General features: G+C 47.3%; 1 protein-coding gene across 2 annotated transcripts in view; it reads left to right on the top strand.

Annotated features, from left to right (window-relative positions):
* LOC119175828 (stAR-related lipid transfer protein 7, mitochondrial) overlaps window positions 1-18,773 on the top strand; it is a 74,107-nt gene that overhangs the window by 37,896 nt on the left and 17,438 nt on the right. The window contains exon 6 of one of the 2 annotated variants that reach the window (XM_075876257.1): window positions 3,998-4,534. The exons of the other annotated variant lie outside the window; for it this stretch is intronic. Coding sequence (XP_075732372.1) covers window positions 3,998-4,030 — 33 coding nt within the window. The 3' untranslated portion in view covers window positions 4,031-4,534. Of the gene's footprint in view, window positions 1-3,997; window positions 4,535-18,773 lie in introns of those variants that run through there. 2 annotated transcript variants of the gene reach the window in all.

Raw genomic sequence — 18,773 nt, 5'->3', positions numbered from 1 at the left:
GCACTTACCAAATCGTTTTCCATGGTATCTGTGTCGTTTCCTCTTCGTTTTCGATGCCGTGCGCACATGCATGGTATAACTGCACGCGCATGGTATGTGTTTTGACGACCTTCAGCTCTCTTTCTTTTTTTAATTTATTTAATGTGGACAAACGTGCCTTCACTACCAAGGTGATGTCAGATTAGTAGCTGATGTAAACTCTTCGAGACCACGGTGGCAGCAACGAATCTTCGAAGATCGGCTCGTCACGCGCTTCCGTATTGCGCCGCGAGTTTGCAGGATTGTAGCTTTGTGATTAGCCGTTTAGCTGTAGCAACACAATGGCACGTTGAATGCAATAGCAACAAATTATAATGTTATACGAAATTAGGCTGGTAGCCAACTCTTTTGGATGCGGTGTCATGGAACTCTTACAACATGCTGGCGTAAGCAAATACAGCCGCTTCAGGTAAAAGAGCTTTTTTCACAGTCTCTTAGTGTTGAAAGCGGACTGATGCTTGCCGAGGTAGCACTCACGCCAGCGTTCGCGCCCGCGCCTTCAAAATCAAAGTTTACTATTGCGACTCGAGTGACCCCCCTCCACTCTCTCCCCATGTTTCTTCATGCTTGTTCACGATCAAGGGTTTCATTTTTTCTGTTTGAGCATTGGACAGCAGTTCTATCACACAGGGAGATGTTATCGTATTATGTGGCCTCCAGGCGATAGAGGTGCTCTGGAGCACGCTTTTACCAGCTCGTATAAGTTATGATGAGCGAGGGCATATTATCAATTTGGACTTGTTACTGAACATGGGGGCGGCAGCAAAAACCTGCCAGGAGAGTCCATGTAATTTTCATCGCATTAATAACATAGTTTTTTACCGCTAAATCACTGTTTTTGTTTAGCTCTGCCTTCAGTTCTTCTTTTGTTTAATTCGTACATTTCTTTTTCAAATTTTCCCCAAGGGGCGCCTGTGAAAAGCAGGCGTTTGGTTTGTAGCGACACCACGGACCCGAGCTAACAGGGGAGTTCTGACTCCCTCCCACGCCTAGCCGTGCGTGGCTCTGCCGTGTCCTGGGAAAGGGGGATCCTGGGGTTTGAGCCGGCGCCGGTTGATCGGACCTTTAAGGCCCCTCAGCAGAGGCAACACACCTCTTTGGCCCCGGCTTCACGTAGACGGCACCCCTGGGCTGACCCACCCAAGAAAAATCGGCAGTCGCCTTTTCCTATCTCTCTCTCCCTACATCTTCGTCTTTATCTGTCACTTTTTATCTCTCCTGTCTTCTAGTCTCTTCTGTTTACTTCCAAACTTCCTGGAGGCTAGGGTTAACCCTGTGCAAATAGCCTACCTTGGTCTAGGCGCGGCCCCGCCGCGGTGGTCTAGTGGCTAAGGTACTCGGCTGCTGACCCGCAGGTCGCGGGTTCGATTCCCGGCTGCGGCGGCTGCATTTCCGATGGAGGCGGAAATGTTGGAGGCCCGTGTACTCAGATTTGGGTGCACGTTAAAGAACCCCAGGTGGTCAAAATTTCCGGAGCCCTCCACTACGGCGTCTCTCATAATCAAATGGTGGTTTTGAGACGTTAAACCCCACAAATCAATCAATCAATCATTGGTCTAGGCGCATTGGGTTATACCGTATTTACTCGAATGTAACGCGACCACAATTGTAACGCGAGGGGTGACTTTTCAGTGCCGAAAAAAAAAAAAAAAGCACACGAATGTAACGCGATTAAAGCGGGGGAAAAAGTACATTTATTTGCTGCACATGGTAGTGGCAAAGACATCCCAGTTTATAAATATAAAGTGAGTTTTGTTCATTCGTCGCTTTCATCGCCGGTGGTCGAGCCCTCTTTATCACTTTCTTCCTCCCAGATGAGGTCATCCTCCGTGCCATCCATATAGTTCGATATACAGCACTTTTTAAAGGCGCGAACTATCATGTCATGCGGCAGCCCGTACCAAGCGGCGGAGACCCACTCGCCAATCTTCGCGGCGCTAGGTCACTTCACCCTCCCTACCTGTAAGGTGTCAAAGCCCGATCTTCTCGCATCCATTCTCCGTACAGCTGCCGCATTCTATCCTTAAATGGTTTGTTCAGGCAGACGTCTAATGGCTGCAGCACGGACGTCATACCTCCGGGAATAACAGCGAGCTGCGTCTGAGTTTTCCGCATCAGCTTCTTCACTTCGGGCGTCAGGTGACCACGAAATGAGTCTAGAACTAGGATGGAGGCAAGGTGGAGAAACGCACCTGGCCGTAGGCACCACACAGTCTTGACCCAGTCAAGCATAAGCGGAGTGTCCATCCAACCTTTTTCTTGGCAGTGAACAATCACATCCCTGGAGAATAGCTCCTTCGGGATGGCCCCGCCGTGGTGGTCTAGTGGCTAAGGTACTCAGCTACTGACCCGCAGGTCGCGGGTTCGAATCCCAGCTGCGGCGGCTGCATTTCCGATGGAGGCGAAAATGTTGTAGGCCCGTGTGCTCAGATTTGTGTGCACATTAAAGAGCCCCAGGTGGTCAAAATTTCCGGAGTCCTCCACTACGGCGTCTCTCATAATCATATGGTGGTTTTGGGACGTTTAAACCCCACACATCAATCAATCAAGCCTTCGGGATGGTTTTGTGCCGGAAAATGATGTATGGCGGCAACTTGCGCCCATCCGCCAAAAGCAGGCTAGCATCACGGTTAGCCGCGTCTTCTCGTTGCCTGTTGTCCTTATGCGAACTTGGGGGGCACCTGTTTCGCTGACAGTCCTTGACATAGGCATGTCCAAGAAAACGGGAGTCTGGTCCGCGTTGCCAATGTGCCTTAACGGCGTTCGCGACGAGCGGCGCAGGTCGAGCACATAGCGCTGAAACTCCACTAGCTTCGCTTCGCAATCTGCTGGTAGCTTCTGCCTTATCGACGTTGTTTGCTGGAGGGAAAATCCATTTCTTCAGATGAACTTTTGTGCCCATCCACGTGAAGCCTTAAAGTTCTCCCGCGGGATCCCCATCTCTCGAGCTACGTCTCGGGCTTTCCACTGAATCAGCTCAACGTTGACCCCCAATAGGCGATTTCGCTGCTCTATCACGAACTCCGCCACTTTTTTTTTCGAGTTCTGTGTGACGGCGCCAACGAGGTCTACGGAAGCCTTGTCGGCCGGGCTCACTCTTGAAGAGCGCTTCACGCTGGAGCCTCCACCCACGGATAGTAGTTTCCGCCACATCTAGCCGTCGAGCCACGGCTGAGTTCTCGATTTCCTCAGCCATCAGTATTGCACTTCTCTTAAAGCGGGCATTGTACTGAACTTGTCGCGCTGCCATTTGCTCGAGCCAAAGTCGCGGAAGCACAAAAGAAATGAACCGCCTGCAAAACACGTCGCGAACAATAGGATTGGATTGGATTCGATGTTGCCAGCGTGCATATGTTTCCAGCACGAGGTTGAAAAATCGCTAGGTTTGTCGTAGCCATTTTAAGGAACCAGTCGGGCGGCACCGCCAAGGCACGATTTGAGGTGCTTCGATTATAACGCGGACCGCCAAATCACTTCAGAGAGATTTTGAAAAAAACTCTCCTTACATTCGAGTAAATACGATAGTTGCGTTGTACGGCTGGCGTCTGCAGGTTTTAGCATCCGCAAACTTGTAGCGTCCCCTCGTTGGGCTCCGTGGTGGGTGGCCGCCAACGCTTCTGAAGAAAATGAAACACTCATGCATAGAGCTTTTCCTCCGTTAAACGATCGTACCGCCTTAAAGCGCGTACGCGCCGAAGACTTGGGTTTTTTTGAACCGTTCAAAAGAAAACTTCCCCAATTTTCACGTCATACATAGTGAGAAGAGTGGCAAGCAAGCCAGAACTGTATCCCCCTTTGTAGTAGCCAGGTGTCTTACAGAAACTCTTGGGGCCGGGTACAAAGTTACCAAAATGGCCAGCGGAGATCTCCTCCTTGAAATTCGAGAAAAAGAGCAGTTTGAGAAGCTACACAGTCTTTCAACTTTTGGTGACACTCCAATCTCTGTAACACCACACAGATCTATGAACACAAGCCGTGGAGTGGTATCTGATGCTGATTTGCTTGGCTTGACCGAAGAAGAACTTCTGGAAGGGTGGAAGAGTCAGAATGTGACCAATGTACAAAGGATCATCATCAGAAGAGACAACAAGGTAACACCAACAAAACACCTATTACTCACGTTCGCTTTTGTAATCTGCCAGAAAGTATTCAAACAGGGTACACGAAGACCTCTCTCAGACCGTACATTCCAAACCCTCGTCGTTGCTTCCAATGCCAGAAGTACGGCCATGGTTCTAAAACCTGTCGTGCTCGCCAGACTTGTGCACAATGTGGAGTTCTAGGCCACGTGTCTGAGAACTGCAAACAACCGCCACACTGTGTAAACTGTGAAGGAAACCATGCCGCATATTCACGCTCCTGCAGATACTGGAAAAAAGAAAAAGAGATAATTATATTGAAGGTGAAAGCGAACATTTCATTTAAGGAAGCACGGCGAAGGTGTCTGAGAACTGCAAACAACCGCCACACTGTGTAAACTGTGAAGGAAACCATGCCGCATATTCACGCTCCTGCACATACTGGAAAAAAGAAAAAGAGATAATTATATTGAAGGTGAAGGCGAACATTTCATTTAAGGAAGCACGGCGAAGAGTCTCACCCTTCTATGAACCTACATATGCAGATGCGGCGCGTCAGGGTGCACCGTCGCACCAGCCCTCGCCACTCCTTTCGCCCGCGCATACCAAGCCAGCGGTTGTGGCACCTGCCCCCAAGGCGGCTCTAGTCCAGTCTACACCCCCTACTCCCGAACAGAGACCAGAGACTCCAAAGTCCTCAGGTCTCAAGGCCTTACCTCACCAGGGGAGGCCTAAAATTCGAACTAACAGCCCGCAAGTGCGGGCATCCAGTGCCTCCGAGGAGGCAATGGATACGTCGGTACCCTTGGTACTGAAAGAGCGGCGTGGCTCCTTAGAGCGCGCCAAGAAAACAAAAAAGCAGATAACAGGGCCTGTTGATGGCCCTGTTATGTGAACTCAAACTCCCTGCCTAAACAGCCCCTTGCTTTTCGTACACACAGCACTATTTTACATTCACCATGAACACTCATATTATACAATGGAACGTCGGGGGCCTTCTGAGAAACCTTGACGATGTCTAAGAGCTTTTACACGAACACTCACCAAAAGTGCTGTGTGTACAAGAAACACACCTTAATTCAAAACACACCAACTTTCTTTGTAAATACGTTATTTTTCGAAAGGACCGTGCTGATCTCATGACATCATCCGGAGGTGTTGCGATTATAGTGAATCAAGGGATTGCATGCACACACTTACAACTCCAAACATCCCTTGAGGCAGTGGCTGTTCGAGCGGTTCTTTTTGATAAACTGATCACAATCTGTACTATTTACATTCCTCCTAGCTATCACCTGCAAAAACGTGGTTTACACTCTTTAATTGATGAACTTCCGGAGCCTTATGTTCTCCTTGGAGACTTTAATGCGCATAGCAGGCTATCGGGTGACTCTCGTTGCGACGCGCGAGGTCGACTAATTGAACAGTTCCTTCTCTCGTCGAGCGCGCGTCTCCCAAATCGAAAGCAACCAACTTATTATAATCTCGCTAATAATACCTACTCCTCTATAGACCTAAGCATAGTATCTCCATCTCTTGTGCCTCTACTTCAGTGGAAAGTCATTAGTAATCCGTACGGAAGTGACCGCTTCTCCCTAGTTTTGAGCACAACTACAGCAACTGAGTGTCCACCACGTGTTCCCAAATGGCTCATAAACAGAGCCGACTGGGAACAGTTTTACACCAACGCTCGTTTAGCATGGAGTGACATATGCACTTTAAGCATTGATGCGGCTGTCAACTACTTCACAGCGTTTCTGATTGATGCAGCAACAAAATGCATCCCACAAACGAATGGACACCCTGGAAAACGATGTGTGCCATGGTGGAACTCAGAGTGCCGAAATGCGCGCAAGCAGCAAAACAAAGCATCCATATCTCCATATGTCCATATCTTAATAAGGTGAACTGGCGCTCTTTGGCCGTGAAATGGCCCTTGTGCCACAAAACATCAAACATCATCATCATCTTTTTAAAATTTTTTTACCAAACCTCCATATAACAAAATTCTCTTTATAACGAATTTGTCCGGGAATTGCTCGATTTCGTTATATTCAGGTTTAACTGTACGAAACCAAGTGCACAAGTTTTTCTTCTTCGTCTTTGTCTCTCTTTTGTTAGTGCCATCTGTCTAGCGACCATCGAGTGGTGTTCATAAATTGGAAGAAAAAAATGCAAGCAAAAATAAAACGTTTAGAAAAAGGAGGTGTTTAGGGTTGTGTACTGTATATATGACTGAAATAAGAGCATAATTTTCCTACAGAAAGCATAACTTTACTACAGAAACAAATGCGTTGGTTTGCCTTAAGTGAACATAGGAGATTGACATTAGAGAGTACCGTGTTAACCGGACTATAGGTCAAGTGGGAATATAGGTCGACCCCCCCAAGTTCAGGTTACTGAAAAAGAAGAAGAAAAAAAAGAATAACAACCCAAAACTGCCGAACCAAATTTATGTGCGAATTGGACACACCGCACCCCGATCGTCGGAGCTCCCCTCAACCATCATCGCAACTGCTCTTATTCGTCCAACGAAGCAAAACTGTCTTCTGAAGACGAGAGTTTGTCGCTGGCCGCCTCCCACAGTGCGTCGTCTTCAGTGCCATCCAGCCAGTTGCTGATGCAACATTTCTTGAAAGCATTTTCTATCATGGATTCCGGCAAGGAGCGCCAGGCGGAAAGCACCCAGCCACAAACAGTCGCAAGCGGAGGCCTCTCTAGGCGGCCCGTCGGTGTCTTGGGGTTGTCGCTGGACATCCACTTTTGTATTCCAGCCGCACTCGGTCCTTGAACGGCTTGTTTAGCACAACGTCGAGCGGCTGGAGGGCGGACGTCATACCATCTGGTATCACGGCGAGGTCCGTTTTCCCGTCGCCGAGTGCGCGTTTCACTGCGTCGGTTAAGTGGCCACAAAACGCATCCAACACCAGCATGCTGCGAAGACGCAGCAGTGCACCTGGCCGACGGTTCGACACCACTCGTATTCATTCGAGCATCATGGCCTCGTCCATGTATCCCTTTTTTTTTTTTGACACGAACGACAACACCGGCCGGGAACACTTCCTTCGGCGTTGTCTTGCGTTTGAAAATGACAAAGGGCGGAAGCTTTCCACCATCTGCCGTGCATGCCAGCATGACGGTGAAGCGCGAGTGCTCGTTGCCAGTGGACAACAGCTTCACATCCTTGGTGCCGCACTGGGTGATTGTGGTTGACGAAGGCATGTCAAACCACAAGGGGGTCTCATCAGCGTTACCAATCTGCCCCATCATGTAGTCGTTCTGCTCCCGAAGCCGGTTCACGAAGCGCTGAAAGTTTATGAGCTTGTCCTCGAACTCCTACGGCAACTTTTGACAGATAAATGTGCGCCACCAGAGAGAAAATCTTTTGCGTCGCATAAATCGACGCACCTAAGAGTTCAGTGCACGAAACTCTTCTCTCGTGAGCCCAGCTTCTCGAGCGAGTTCCAAGGCTTTCTTGCAAATGGTATCCACAGTCACTGGCAGCGAGCGCGCACAAACTTCCCGCACAAAGTCCGCTTGCTTATCCTCCATCTGCGGATGAACGGCACTTCGTCCACGAAACGACATTTTTTGTGGATTGCACTTCTGCAGCTTCTTTTTCTGCGGCCTCCAATAGCGAACGCTTTTTTTGATACACCTAAGCGGCGCTGAGCAGCCATATTCCCGTTCGCTTCTGCGAACTCAACAACATCTAGTTTAAATGCAGCTGAGTACTGCCTTCTCGCACCACTAGACATATTCAGTGAACGAAAAAAAAAGGACACTAAAAATGCAGCGCAATGTCAAGCAGAGTGAAAACTCGGAACAGATCGGAAGCAAATCACGAACACAAAGAAAACAGACGGAGAAAAAAAAAACATACTGCGATTGGATTTGGATGCGGATATGGCCGCGTCCAGCTTCACAAGCACATGCAAGTTACATGTTGCCAGACAGCGTCACACTTTCGGCTAGACACAGCTATATAAGACGAGGGGCGACTTCAGCTTATTATTTTATTGAAAATATCTCGACTTATATTCCGGTTTGTACGGTACCTATGCACTGGGCTATGTAGGACTTGTTAAATAGGTAATTAACATTAATTAGAGGCCTAGTAAAAACAGCATTTTGCATGTGCTTGAACGCTTGATTGCAGGTTTCTTAAAAATCTGGAATTTTTCACAGAGGTTATGCAAGTCTGATAAAATGTCTTACGGCGAAAGCTGTTATGAGATTGAAAATCGGGTCATGCGAGGCATATAGTTTTCTGCCGCCAGTGTCTGTAACCACATCGCACGAAATGGAAAAAAACTAGTACCAATGACACAGTGGGGCTCGAATCCGGGTCTACTGGGTGCCAGCCCAGTATTCTGCCACTGAGCTACGCCGGTGCTTCGGACTTGTTGGCAAACTTGCCTTAGGCAGGCTTGATGTCGGGGAAGCAATTGCGATAATACAACTTATAAAGCATTCTTAAACAGCAAAACAACAACCAGTCGTCGCACAATGTGAATGGCGTAACAAGTGGGTTGTCCTATGCTCCAACCCATTACAAAAGCTTGTTCTTGTTCACCTATTAACTGTGGCGCATACCCACTTCAGGCATAATTCCTCATCGTCGCCAGCCACAGCATGAACAATTGGCACAAAATTCCTTGCAAGTGTTGAGCGGTGTTACAAGCTGCCACTCTAGCGTCGCCAGCGCGAAGTTGGCGACGGGAATGACAGCAGGTTAGTTCGTTCCGTACGCAAGCAGAGACAGTGAAGAGATCAGAGACGTGAGAAAACAAAACAAACATTACTCTAGTGATATTGCAGCACACGGGATCTAATACAACACTTCAATACAACTAACAAGATACATCAACACTTGATACAACTAAAAAATGCATATAAAAACAATAAATCAGCTTACGAGAGAGAACTATTACAAACTACACAAACTAACAATAGAACTACGGAGGAGAAAGTTCGAAGATATAAACAGGTGAAGGCATACGTGTGATGACCGGCAGCGTTGCGTCCCCGACGATCGGATGCGAGAAGTCGAAGAGAGTTCTGGCACGACTGCGATGTCAGCGGTGTTGCAACGCTAGTGGCTCCGGGAGGCTAGTGCTTGCAGGTGACTTCGGGCAGGTGTGAGCTAACTCAAGGCGAAGTCCTGATGTCTACGTTGCAGACGTTAATATCGCGTCACAGCTAGACGAACGGCTAAGTTTAGGTGGCCAGCCGATACAGAGCCACACTAAAAACTTCTAGAAGAGATACTTGTTGATCTGTTTCTACACCATGTTGGTCAGCGACTAGTCTGCCTAGCAGGGCAAAATCCTGCGCTTAAATCCCCCTCGTGTCTCCTCGCTCTCTTCCTTGGGGACAAGAGACCTCTACATGGGTCCAATCATGCGTGTTTAATTGATGGAAACTCTGCCCCAAAAATATTTTGACCCCACCTCTTTTTAATTGGGAGAGGGCCCTCGACTAGCGAGAGTGACAACATGTTGGGTTGTTGTCATACGGCTTGGCCACCAGAGGTTTTCCCATGCTTTTCCCTGTGGGAAACGGTCAGACTTGTTCGGGGTACATCGCGGCCTTCCACGACCTTACAGACGCCGCCGCAGTTACAAAAGGATCAAACGTCGGCGGCGACGTTCTAAGAAGAGCACCCCATTCTGCACTTCCCGGCTCCCTTTCATGCGCCCGCCATTCTCATGGTCAGTGGGGGAGTACGGCGCCCGTTACTTGCCGTGACGCCGGGTCGCCAAAATCGGCCGTCCGTGACAAGCGGATACCACGCTTCTCTGAAGAATAACGAAAATAGCATACCGAATGCCAGCCTACTACCCAAAAATTTCTATGAATAATGCCATAGTGTCTATCAAGCAAGTGTGCTTGCACCAGTTACCCAATGAGTGTTAAAGGGGCCCTGGAACACTTTTTCAAGTGACCATGGAATGAATTCACTGGAAGAGCTTATTGTGTCACGAATTACACGCCGCAAAACTTTTAAGTATCCGTCCAGTGCGAGTGGAGTTACAAAGGTTTGTCGCATGCTATTCTCCCTTCTCTCGTACCGATGAAAGCGCTGGAAGCTAAGCGGGGGATGGCAGGGTCACAGAAAAACGTCATGCGCACCTCGCCACCTTGAGCACTTTGAGTTAGTGCAGACTACACACTCATGCATACCCACATCCACCACTGCACCATGTACTATAGGCGTCAAATAAAATGCGCACAGTGGAGTGGGTGGATCAAGCATTAGCAAAGCTATAATGCATACCATCCAGTCATCACCATTGGCAGGCACGCACATACAGTTTGGCGGGCATGCTCATCGGTTTGGGAGCACTGTGCTATCCCTCTATATTTCATGCTTGTGTTCTTGTTCCGACATAGTGATAATGTTAGCCGGCACGGCTGTGCCTAACACTTTTGGTTGCTTCACTTTTACTTGCTTTTATTTATTTTTTTAGTTGGTTTCGAATGTCACACCTAGAACTGACAAGAAAATATTAAGACTGTTGGGGATGACGCAGTGTTGCCAAACAGGATGTGCGTGCATGTCAACAGTGATGACTGGATTGCGCCCACTGTACCTTCGCTAATGCTTGATGCATGTGCTTCGCTGTTTGCATTTGATTTCACGTCTATATTACACCACCCTGTACTTCGAAACATGCCTGTGGTGAAAGGCAGTGGCATAGTCAAGGGGTGGCGCAGCGGGCCTAGGCCACACACCCCCTCGACTTTTTTTTTCCCTCGTGGAATACACAGCGCAAAATGCAACTCAGCCGCACCTATCTGTCTGGACCCCAAGTTGAAATGTCGGATTGGTGACCTTTGGCAGATGATGTGCTGGTGAAGCCGTTGCACTTTAATGTACGGCAAAGTCTTGGAATATTACTTGTGTCAGTTTTACTGTCTGCATTCTGCCACCATTGCGTTGCCTTCATATCACTTAAAGGAAAGAGGCACGCTCTCAGGCCCGATACTGTCAAAAAGGAGCAATCAACAAAAGATCACTCAAACCTTGGCCAGAGCTTAAAATGTGTGCCAACATGTCGGCATGCAGTTTTTTTTAATACAGTACAAGAGATGATGGACAGGGCCAGTAATAACATAAATGGTGATAATTCCTCCCATGCATGTAGACTGTAAAGGAAAGACATTGACACTTGTTCTTATTGATTTTTTTTCTGGCACTCAAATGTCATTTATTAAGCTGCTTAACCAATTTTAAAGTGCCTTTGTTCAGTTGTTTTTCTCGCTCTCTTTCTGTGTTTCAACATAAGTGTTTTATGCTAAGGTCCACCACAGCTCTAATGACTTATTTCTGTCACGAAATTCCCGTAAAACATACATAAGTTACAGCAAGGAAAAAAAACTAAAAGAAAAAGTTTTGTCAACGGGAGTTGAACCTGTCGCTCCTCGCTTGGCAGCGCATGGTGCGAACCGATTCGGCTGCAAAGCATACATTATTTAACTTGGTAACGGCAAGCTATTCATATACTGTACAGTGGTGGTCAAGCTGGGCCTATTGCGTCATTTTGCTACAGTTCTATAACCCTGCACCTTGCTGTGCACATCTGAGTTCAGTGTGTGCCAATAGCGCCCAAGTTTACTAGTCCACTTGTTCCCATGGCATCGGCACGTTTGTGGCCTAAAACTATTATTTGCCGGAACAAACACATCTCTAGCTTCTCTGTAATGCTGGCGATACTCTTACTCCATTCCAGTGATGCGCTTTTCATCATTATACTCATCCTGACCAAAGTCTCTGTGTGGCCGCTTGTCTCTGTTAAAATTTTAGCCTGCCATACTTTTTTATTTGTTAGGAAACTTGAGATAACATGTAGAATAGTCATCTTTTTTCATTCGAAAGTCACTCAGAGCACCATAATGTAGCCACTGCGGCCAAGCAACAACAGTTAGCGGCACTGCATGCTGTAAATGGGGTCATAGCGGTGTCCGTAACCAAACCGCACGAAATTAAAAAAAAAAAAAAAAACCTAGTACCAATGACACAGTGGGGCTCGAACCCTGGTCTGCTAGGTTCCGTTATTCGGCATCACAGAAGTTTGATATTTTGCAAAAAAAGTTAATGCCTCTTAATTGTGCTACATATTCTTCGGTGTGCCTATTGTAAAGCTAAGTCCAAATGCCTTTGTAAAGCACGTGTGGCACGATGTGGTGTAACTGCTCCTCGCGCACGTCCAAGCACTCGTCACAGGTCTTGATAGCGAAACTGATGTAACGCCATGGCAAGCTGGCACTCGAAGAAACTGAGCCACGCAGTGTGCTGCGAATAAAGAACAAGTGCTCCCATACACCCTAAACGCCATTAGAGGCTGGTGTTATCGACAATTGGCAAAAAAGGCCAAACCCTTCTAGGCTTGCAAATCTTTCCTACTGATTCCCTCGTGCGGTTGTCCAAACTTACACTTCCGAGTGTGCCCAGCATGACAACCATTTGTCCGTAAATCGCTAATTGACAAACATTGAGTGGCGCGGGAATTTCTCGCTCCTAAGTGCAGCATGTGGTAGTTTCGTTAAGTCCACACTGTGCTGCAAAACTTCAAATTAAGGAAACAGACTGGATGTAGTGACATTAGTCCTCAGCTCTTGCTGAGCCCTGAAACGTCCTTCCAGTAACCCAGTCTTGGAACCCCTGTCAACCATGAATACAAGAAGTGAGGAATGTGGAGGGGAGACGTCCGCCTCTCTCATTAAAAAAAAAAAAAAAAGTTGCCAATGGTGCTTTTCTTTCCTAACCACTTGGTTGTCCTCCGTCATCTGACCTGTTCACGGGGCGCCGAACTTATTCTCCAACCGAATGAGCAACAGGGGGACTCATACCTACCATTTGCACCCTGATAGCATATATTGTGGCGAAAAATTCATGAGCATGGGTTGTCGTTTACGCCAACCTTTCAACAAATGAACTTGTACTCAAAGCTGTCTTAAAAAAGAGCCTTCCCCCCCTCCCCCCCCCCCACCTTTGTTAATACTTGGTTTGATCACTTACACCACTCCGCGTTCATACCAGTTTTCTTTGCACCAGCATTAGCTATTTTTCAGAAGATTTTTCTGAATGCAGTCTATCCCAGATGTATTGACTCTAAGTAAATCACAAAATAATTCAATACATCAATAATTCTAAATACAAAGTATACGTATTTAAGGCCTACATTAAAGCATTTCAGGTCTCGAAACCGTTTTTGGAAATCATTTTAAGTTCTAACATAATATATAGTTTATGTAATAAAGAATCAGATGTGAACTTCTTCTGCAAGTCACCGCACTTTATTTCGCATGAAACTGGTCCATAAACTTGTCTTGCTTTTGGGGGGCCGTCATGTTCCAGTCATCTTCAATATCATCGAAACTTTCCAAATAAGGGAATTCTGCTCCTTCAGCCACAACAGTGTTGATTGAGGCAGAACGCCGACGCAAGTTCTATAGTGCAGCAAAAGGTTGGTTAGTGGCAGCAGCACCAGCGTCAGCATCGTCATAACCACACAGGTACACTTCCACGGCACTGTCAACCATGATCTCAGCATCGATGCAGTCAGAAACAGTTGCATCGATGAAGTCGCTCGCTGTCCGAGATGGTGCCTGGAAATGCTAATAAGTTGCAGAATTCACTGAGGCACTGTACGCCGTTTTCAGCAGTCATGACCCACCCCGAAGTCATCACTTGGCACCATGCCTGGGACAGAAGTCCACAAAGAAACAGTCTACAATGAAGCTTTACTTGGTGTCACTCTTAGGACCAGTCATTATTTGTATCGCTACTAGCAAGTCAATGTTCAGTTCAACTTCCGAATGAGGGTTTGTCAGCAACGAGGCGAGTACAGAAGTCCACAAGCTACAAAAGACAACGCTGCAGATTAGCATGTTCCCAACCTTCAACATATTGGCGATATCGATGTCGCAGGTGGTTTTGTAGCTGCCAGCCACTGCTTTCAGCTGCTTTGGCACGAAAAGCTAGAAAAAGTTTAGCCTCTGAGATGTGCATTCTAAAAGTCACAGCTTTGCTGTTAAGGCGAAGCAATGAACAGTACCTTTCTGCACGTGACCTTTCAGTACGCCTGGAGATGAAGAGCAGAGCGTCTCGACGTCTGTTTATTGCGGCGTAAATCTAAGAAATCCCCCCCCCCCCCCCCCCGTCTTTCTCTTCAGAGGAATCGGAACTTGTTGAAACACGGTCGGAAAAGGATCAATAATTGTTAGGAAAAATGCAATTTCAGGCCTTTGGCAGAGCGCAGCACTCTATGTACAGTGAAACCCCGTTAATTTGGACTTCACGTGACTGGAGAGATGTTTGAATTAACCGAGGGTACAAATTATTGCGGGTACGAACAAAACACTTGAAAAATGTCTCCTACATTATCAGACTTTTAAGAAATAAAAGTGATTTGCTTCACGGACGCAATGTGCGACGAAGTCACAATATTGTGCAGTTCCTGCAGGTGGCTTAGTCCGCGCACATTGTTCGAGGAAAACATGCATATGTTCTCCAAAACAACCAACGCATGTGCAGCCTCCATCATTGTGTGGTGTGGACGCTCATCAGCATCACTTACGTCCTCGTCAGCCAATTCCCCTTCGCCGTCCAAGACATATGTTCTCCAAAACGGCCAACGCATGCGCAGCCTCCATCATTGTGTGGTGTGGACGCTCATCAGCATCACTTACGTCCTCGTCAGCCAATTCCCCTTCGCTGTCCAAGACTTCGGCGACGATATCGCTGTCGGTCACTGTGCCGGCCACGGCAACATCGCTGTCAATTGCGAAGTAATTGCCAAGGGGCACATCAGCTGGCATGATGCTCACATAGTGGCCGTCTTGCTCTTCGCCGGTGTCCTCATCAGCCATCACACCCGGATCAGCAGCGTCGTGCACGAAGCTGTTATGCCTTAAGCAGTTTGCGACCAATGCAGGCGGTTTGTTGTTCCACACATACGTCAGCATGTGGATTGCGCTTAGCAGGCTTACTTCCTACTGCTTGCCTGACGCCATGCAGAGCAACATCCACTCGAGTACCTGCCGTCGATAGTGGCTATTCACGAACTGCATGATTCCTTGGTCCATTGGCTGCAGGGAAGCTGTTGTTCGGACGCAGAAATAGCAGTTCAATGTTCTCGAGCCTGGACACCTTCGTGCGCGCACTACAGTTGGCTAGCACGAACAAACCGTCCGAGCCTTGGCGGCAAAGCGGGGGGTCGAGCTGACGCATCCAGGCTTGAAGGAGTTCGGCAGTGATCCAAGCCTTTCTTTTGAACCAGTAGACGACAGGCAGCTGCTTAATATTCTTAGAACATCTTGACTTCGCAGCCTTCTCGATCACCAGCAGCGGCAGCCGCTCTGTGCTGGTCATGTTAGCAGCCAGAAGAACTGTCACACACTCTTTACTTGGTTTTTCACTCATGCACGGATCCCCCTTAAACGCGATTGTCTTGTCAGGCAGAGCTTTATAGAACAGCGCTGTCTCATCGATGAAAATGTTGCACGACTCGTACGTAGAAAGGCGCAGGGATAGTCCAGACCGCCAGTCCTGCACAACTCTTTCGTCAACGGCACCTCTTCCACCACACACGTTGCGGAACACCAGCCCTTGTCACTTCTTGAAGCAGTCGAACCAGCCTTTCGGCGCACTCACGGAGTAAATGTTCATGGTCACCGCGGACTTCTCTGCTTGTGCGCTGATAAGGGGGCCGCTTAAGGGCAAAAGCACATCGCGTGAAACGGCAATCCAGCGCAACAGCGCTTCTTCTAGCTTGGGATGCGCTGCCGTTCGAAGCCTCTTTCTTTCCATGTCCCCGTCATACGCTTGCATAATCTGCTCATTGTTCTTCATGTAAGTGCTCAGCGTGCTTTTGTTCTCATGGAACTTTTCCATCACTTCTTTTCGAGATGCTCCCGCTTGCAAAGTCCTCAATATTTTCACCTTCGCAGCCAAATCCTTTGCTTCGTACTTCGCCCTCTTTGTTGCGGGAGTAGGGGCGGTTGGGGCCGCAGGAGACGGAAGGTAAGCCATCCCGGCGTCACTCGCGTGGTGGTCACGTGCGTGCGCACGAAGTAGACAACACAAACACACAGATACACAGAAAAATGCACGGTGATGAAAACGAAATGAAAACTGGTTAACTTTTCAAAAAACAGCAAACAGTAAGACTGCAGATGGCACTTATCACGTATAGATCAATAATTTACAGCACACTAGAGGTGAGCAATCCAACTCAACCGTCACGCAAATGTGTTCAACGCGCAAGAAAAAAGGAAAGGCAAATCTATGGGTTGCCCATTGCTGATGACAGTAGCGATGCACTGCTTTTCATTTTGGTTGTTTAAAGCACCATGTGTGTGTGTGTGTGTGTGTATGTTCTTTTTGGTGCCTCCGAGATGTACTATCCATGGACGAAGTTTTTAATCTCAGAGGCCGTAATCCGATCCCAAAGTGTTTTAGGCGCACTGTCGATTTGGCCGACAGAATCCGCTGCTGCTTCCCCGTCATGACTCAACCGCGGTTGGGCGTTTGAATTGACCGAAGCGCAGCCGAATTTGTCCGAATTGATGAGAGTTTTCAGTCATAGAGCAATGCACAGTTTGGACGGGACCAGATGCCATGGCCGAATTAACCAAAATTCCAAATTAACGGGGGTCGAACTAACGAGATTTTACTGTAGCAGATGTTCCACTGTGCGAGAGTTCAATATACACATGCACTAGTCCTGTACCTTTGCATGGAAATTCAAAGGGATTTCTCAACTGCTCGATAAAGCCAGTAATTATATATATCTAAGTTTGATACATCCGGGATTGACTGTATTTCAAAAACCAGGAGTAAGTGCTCAATCCAAAGGGAGCGTTTGTCCTGTGTGTCCTTCTTTGTGTTTGTCAGTGTCAAACAGTGACAGTTCGCGCTGGTTCTATTTATGTTAATTTCATCCACCCTTTTTGCTTGAGTACTGTGCTGCAGGTTTTGAGCAGCTTGCTGTTCTTGGTGTGACATTACAATTTGTTGCTATAGCATATATTCCTTTGACCTTATGGCAAAACAATGTGCGATACAGGCTCAGCTACCTTTGTGAAGACACTTCACTTTCGGGTTATACAGATTCCTATTGCAGAGGGATCAGTCATGGTTGTTTTTCCTTCCTCCATTTCTAACTCCAGACACCACTGATGCATGGAGTCTGGTACAGCTAAAGCCTTTGAAAAGAGACACACTCCTGATGGTAGTTCTTGTCCATTACCTGAGGTGTCTCTATAAGCAGGTTATCACTAAAGCCCCTTGATCTAGGAAAGTAACAACACTCTCCTTCACGTGTTTCCTCCTCGATTCTCCTCACCCATCTTTGGCACGCACTGTAGACTGTCCCATTTTTCGGCGGGGCTTCCACGGGCATTGCCGAATTCAATGGAGGCATGTGATTTCAGGCTACTTGTGCGCCATAAGAAGATTAGTTTCTTCCTAAAGCCGCATAAATGTGGCATGCTACTTCGAAAGCAGCTTCATGGAACGGTCTATGATGCAGGTGTTTTTTTTTTCTTCTGGATAATAAAATGCTTTACATTCGCGTCATATATAGTTTTGCTTGTGGCAACTACTATCGATGTGAAAAAGAGTAAGTAGCAGCACACTCACTACTATCAGCTTGAGATTCATGTCTCTGTCGAGGGTGCTTCCTGTGCTTCGCAGCAGGGTGGCGGAAAAATGATGTTTGTACTGTGTCGGGTTTTCTAGGATTTTTTCTCAAATCATTATGAAATACGCAGCTCAAATTGATCTTCAATGAAAAATAGCAGGAATGCATAGAAAGCAGCTGATCATTGAGATACAATGTATAATTTCGTTTACAAAATGACAAGGAACTAACACGCAGTGCTAAAAATTATTGGTGCAGTACTTCTCTGAATTATTACTTAACATTCATAATCGTAACTGACTGCTAAATATTCGTGGCCAAACTCATCGATGCTATACTTGGGGCTCGTGTTAAAGGGCCTTTAAACCTTTTCTGATATTTGCCCAAACATTTCAAGTAAACAAGCACATCACATGCAGAATGCCGTCACAATCAACGATGCCACACGCCGCAGCGCTACAGGTGTGGGCCACAATTTCGAAAAAACAATAGCTTCTCTTTTCTGGTCCCTGCCGTTCCCGTCAATGACATGTGTGACATCCATAGGTCGGCACTTTGAGAGACTACTCACTCGTACTCGCTCACCACAATTTTTTCAGCCTTCACCCTCACTCACGTTCATACTCACGTCTACTCTCACTCATAGGCCCTCACTCACGTTCATACTCACACCTACTCGCACTCATGAGTACCCACTAACGTTCATACTCCCTCCTTGTCACACTCAGAGTACCCACTCACGTTCATACTCACTCCTTCTCACACTCAAAATACTCACTCACGTTCATACTCACGCCTACTCACACTCACTCCTACTCAATCACGTTCATACTCACTCCTTCTCACACTCAAAGTACTCACTCACGTTCATACTCCCTCCTTGTCACACTCAGAGTACTCACTCACGTTCATACTCCTACTCACACTCATGAGTACTCACTCACGTTCAAACTCACTTCTACTCACACTGAAAGTACTCATTCAGGTTCATACTCACTCTTAC

Source organism: Rhipicephalus microplus, chromosome X (assembly GCF_043290135.1).
Source record: "Rhipicephalus microplus isolate Deutch F79 chromosome X, USDA_Rmic, whole genome shotgun sequence".
Lineage (NCBI taxonomy): Eukaryota > Metazoa > Arthropoda > Arachnida > Ixodida > Ixodidae > Rhipicephalus > Rhipicephalus microplus.
This window is presented reverse-complemented; position numbering and strand designations above follow the sequence as displayed.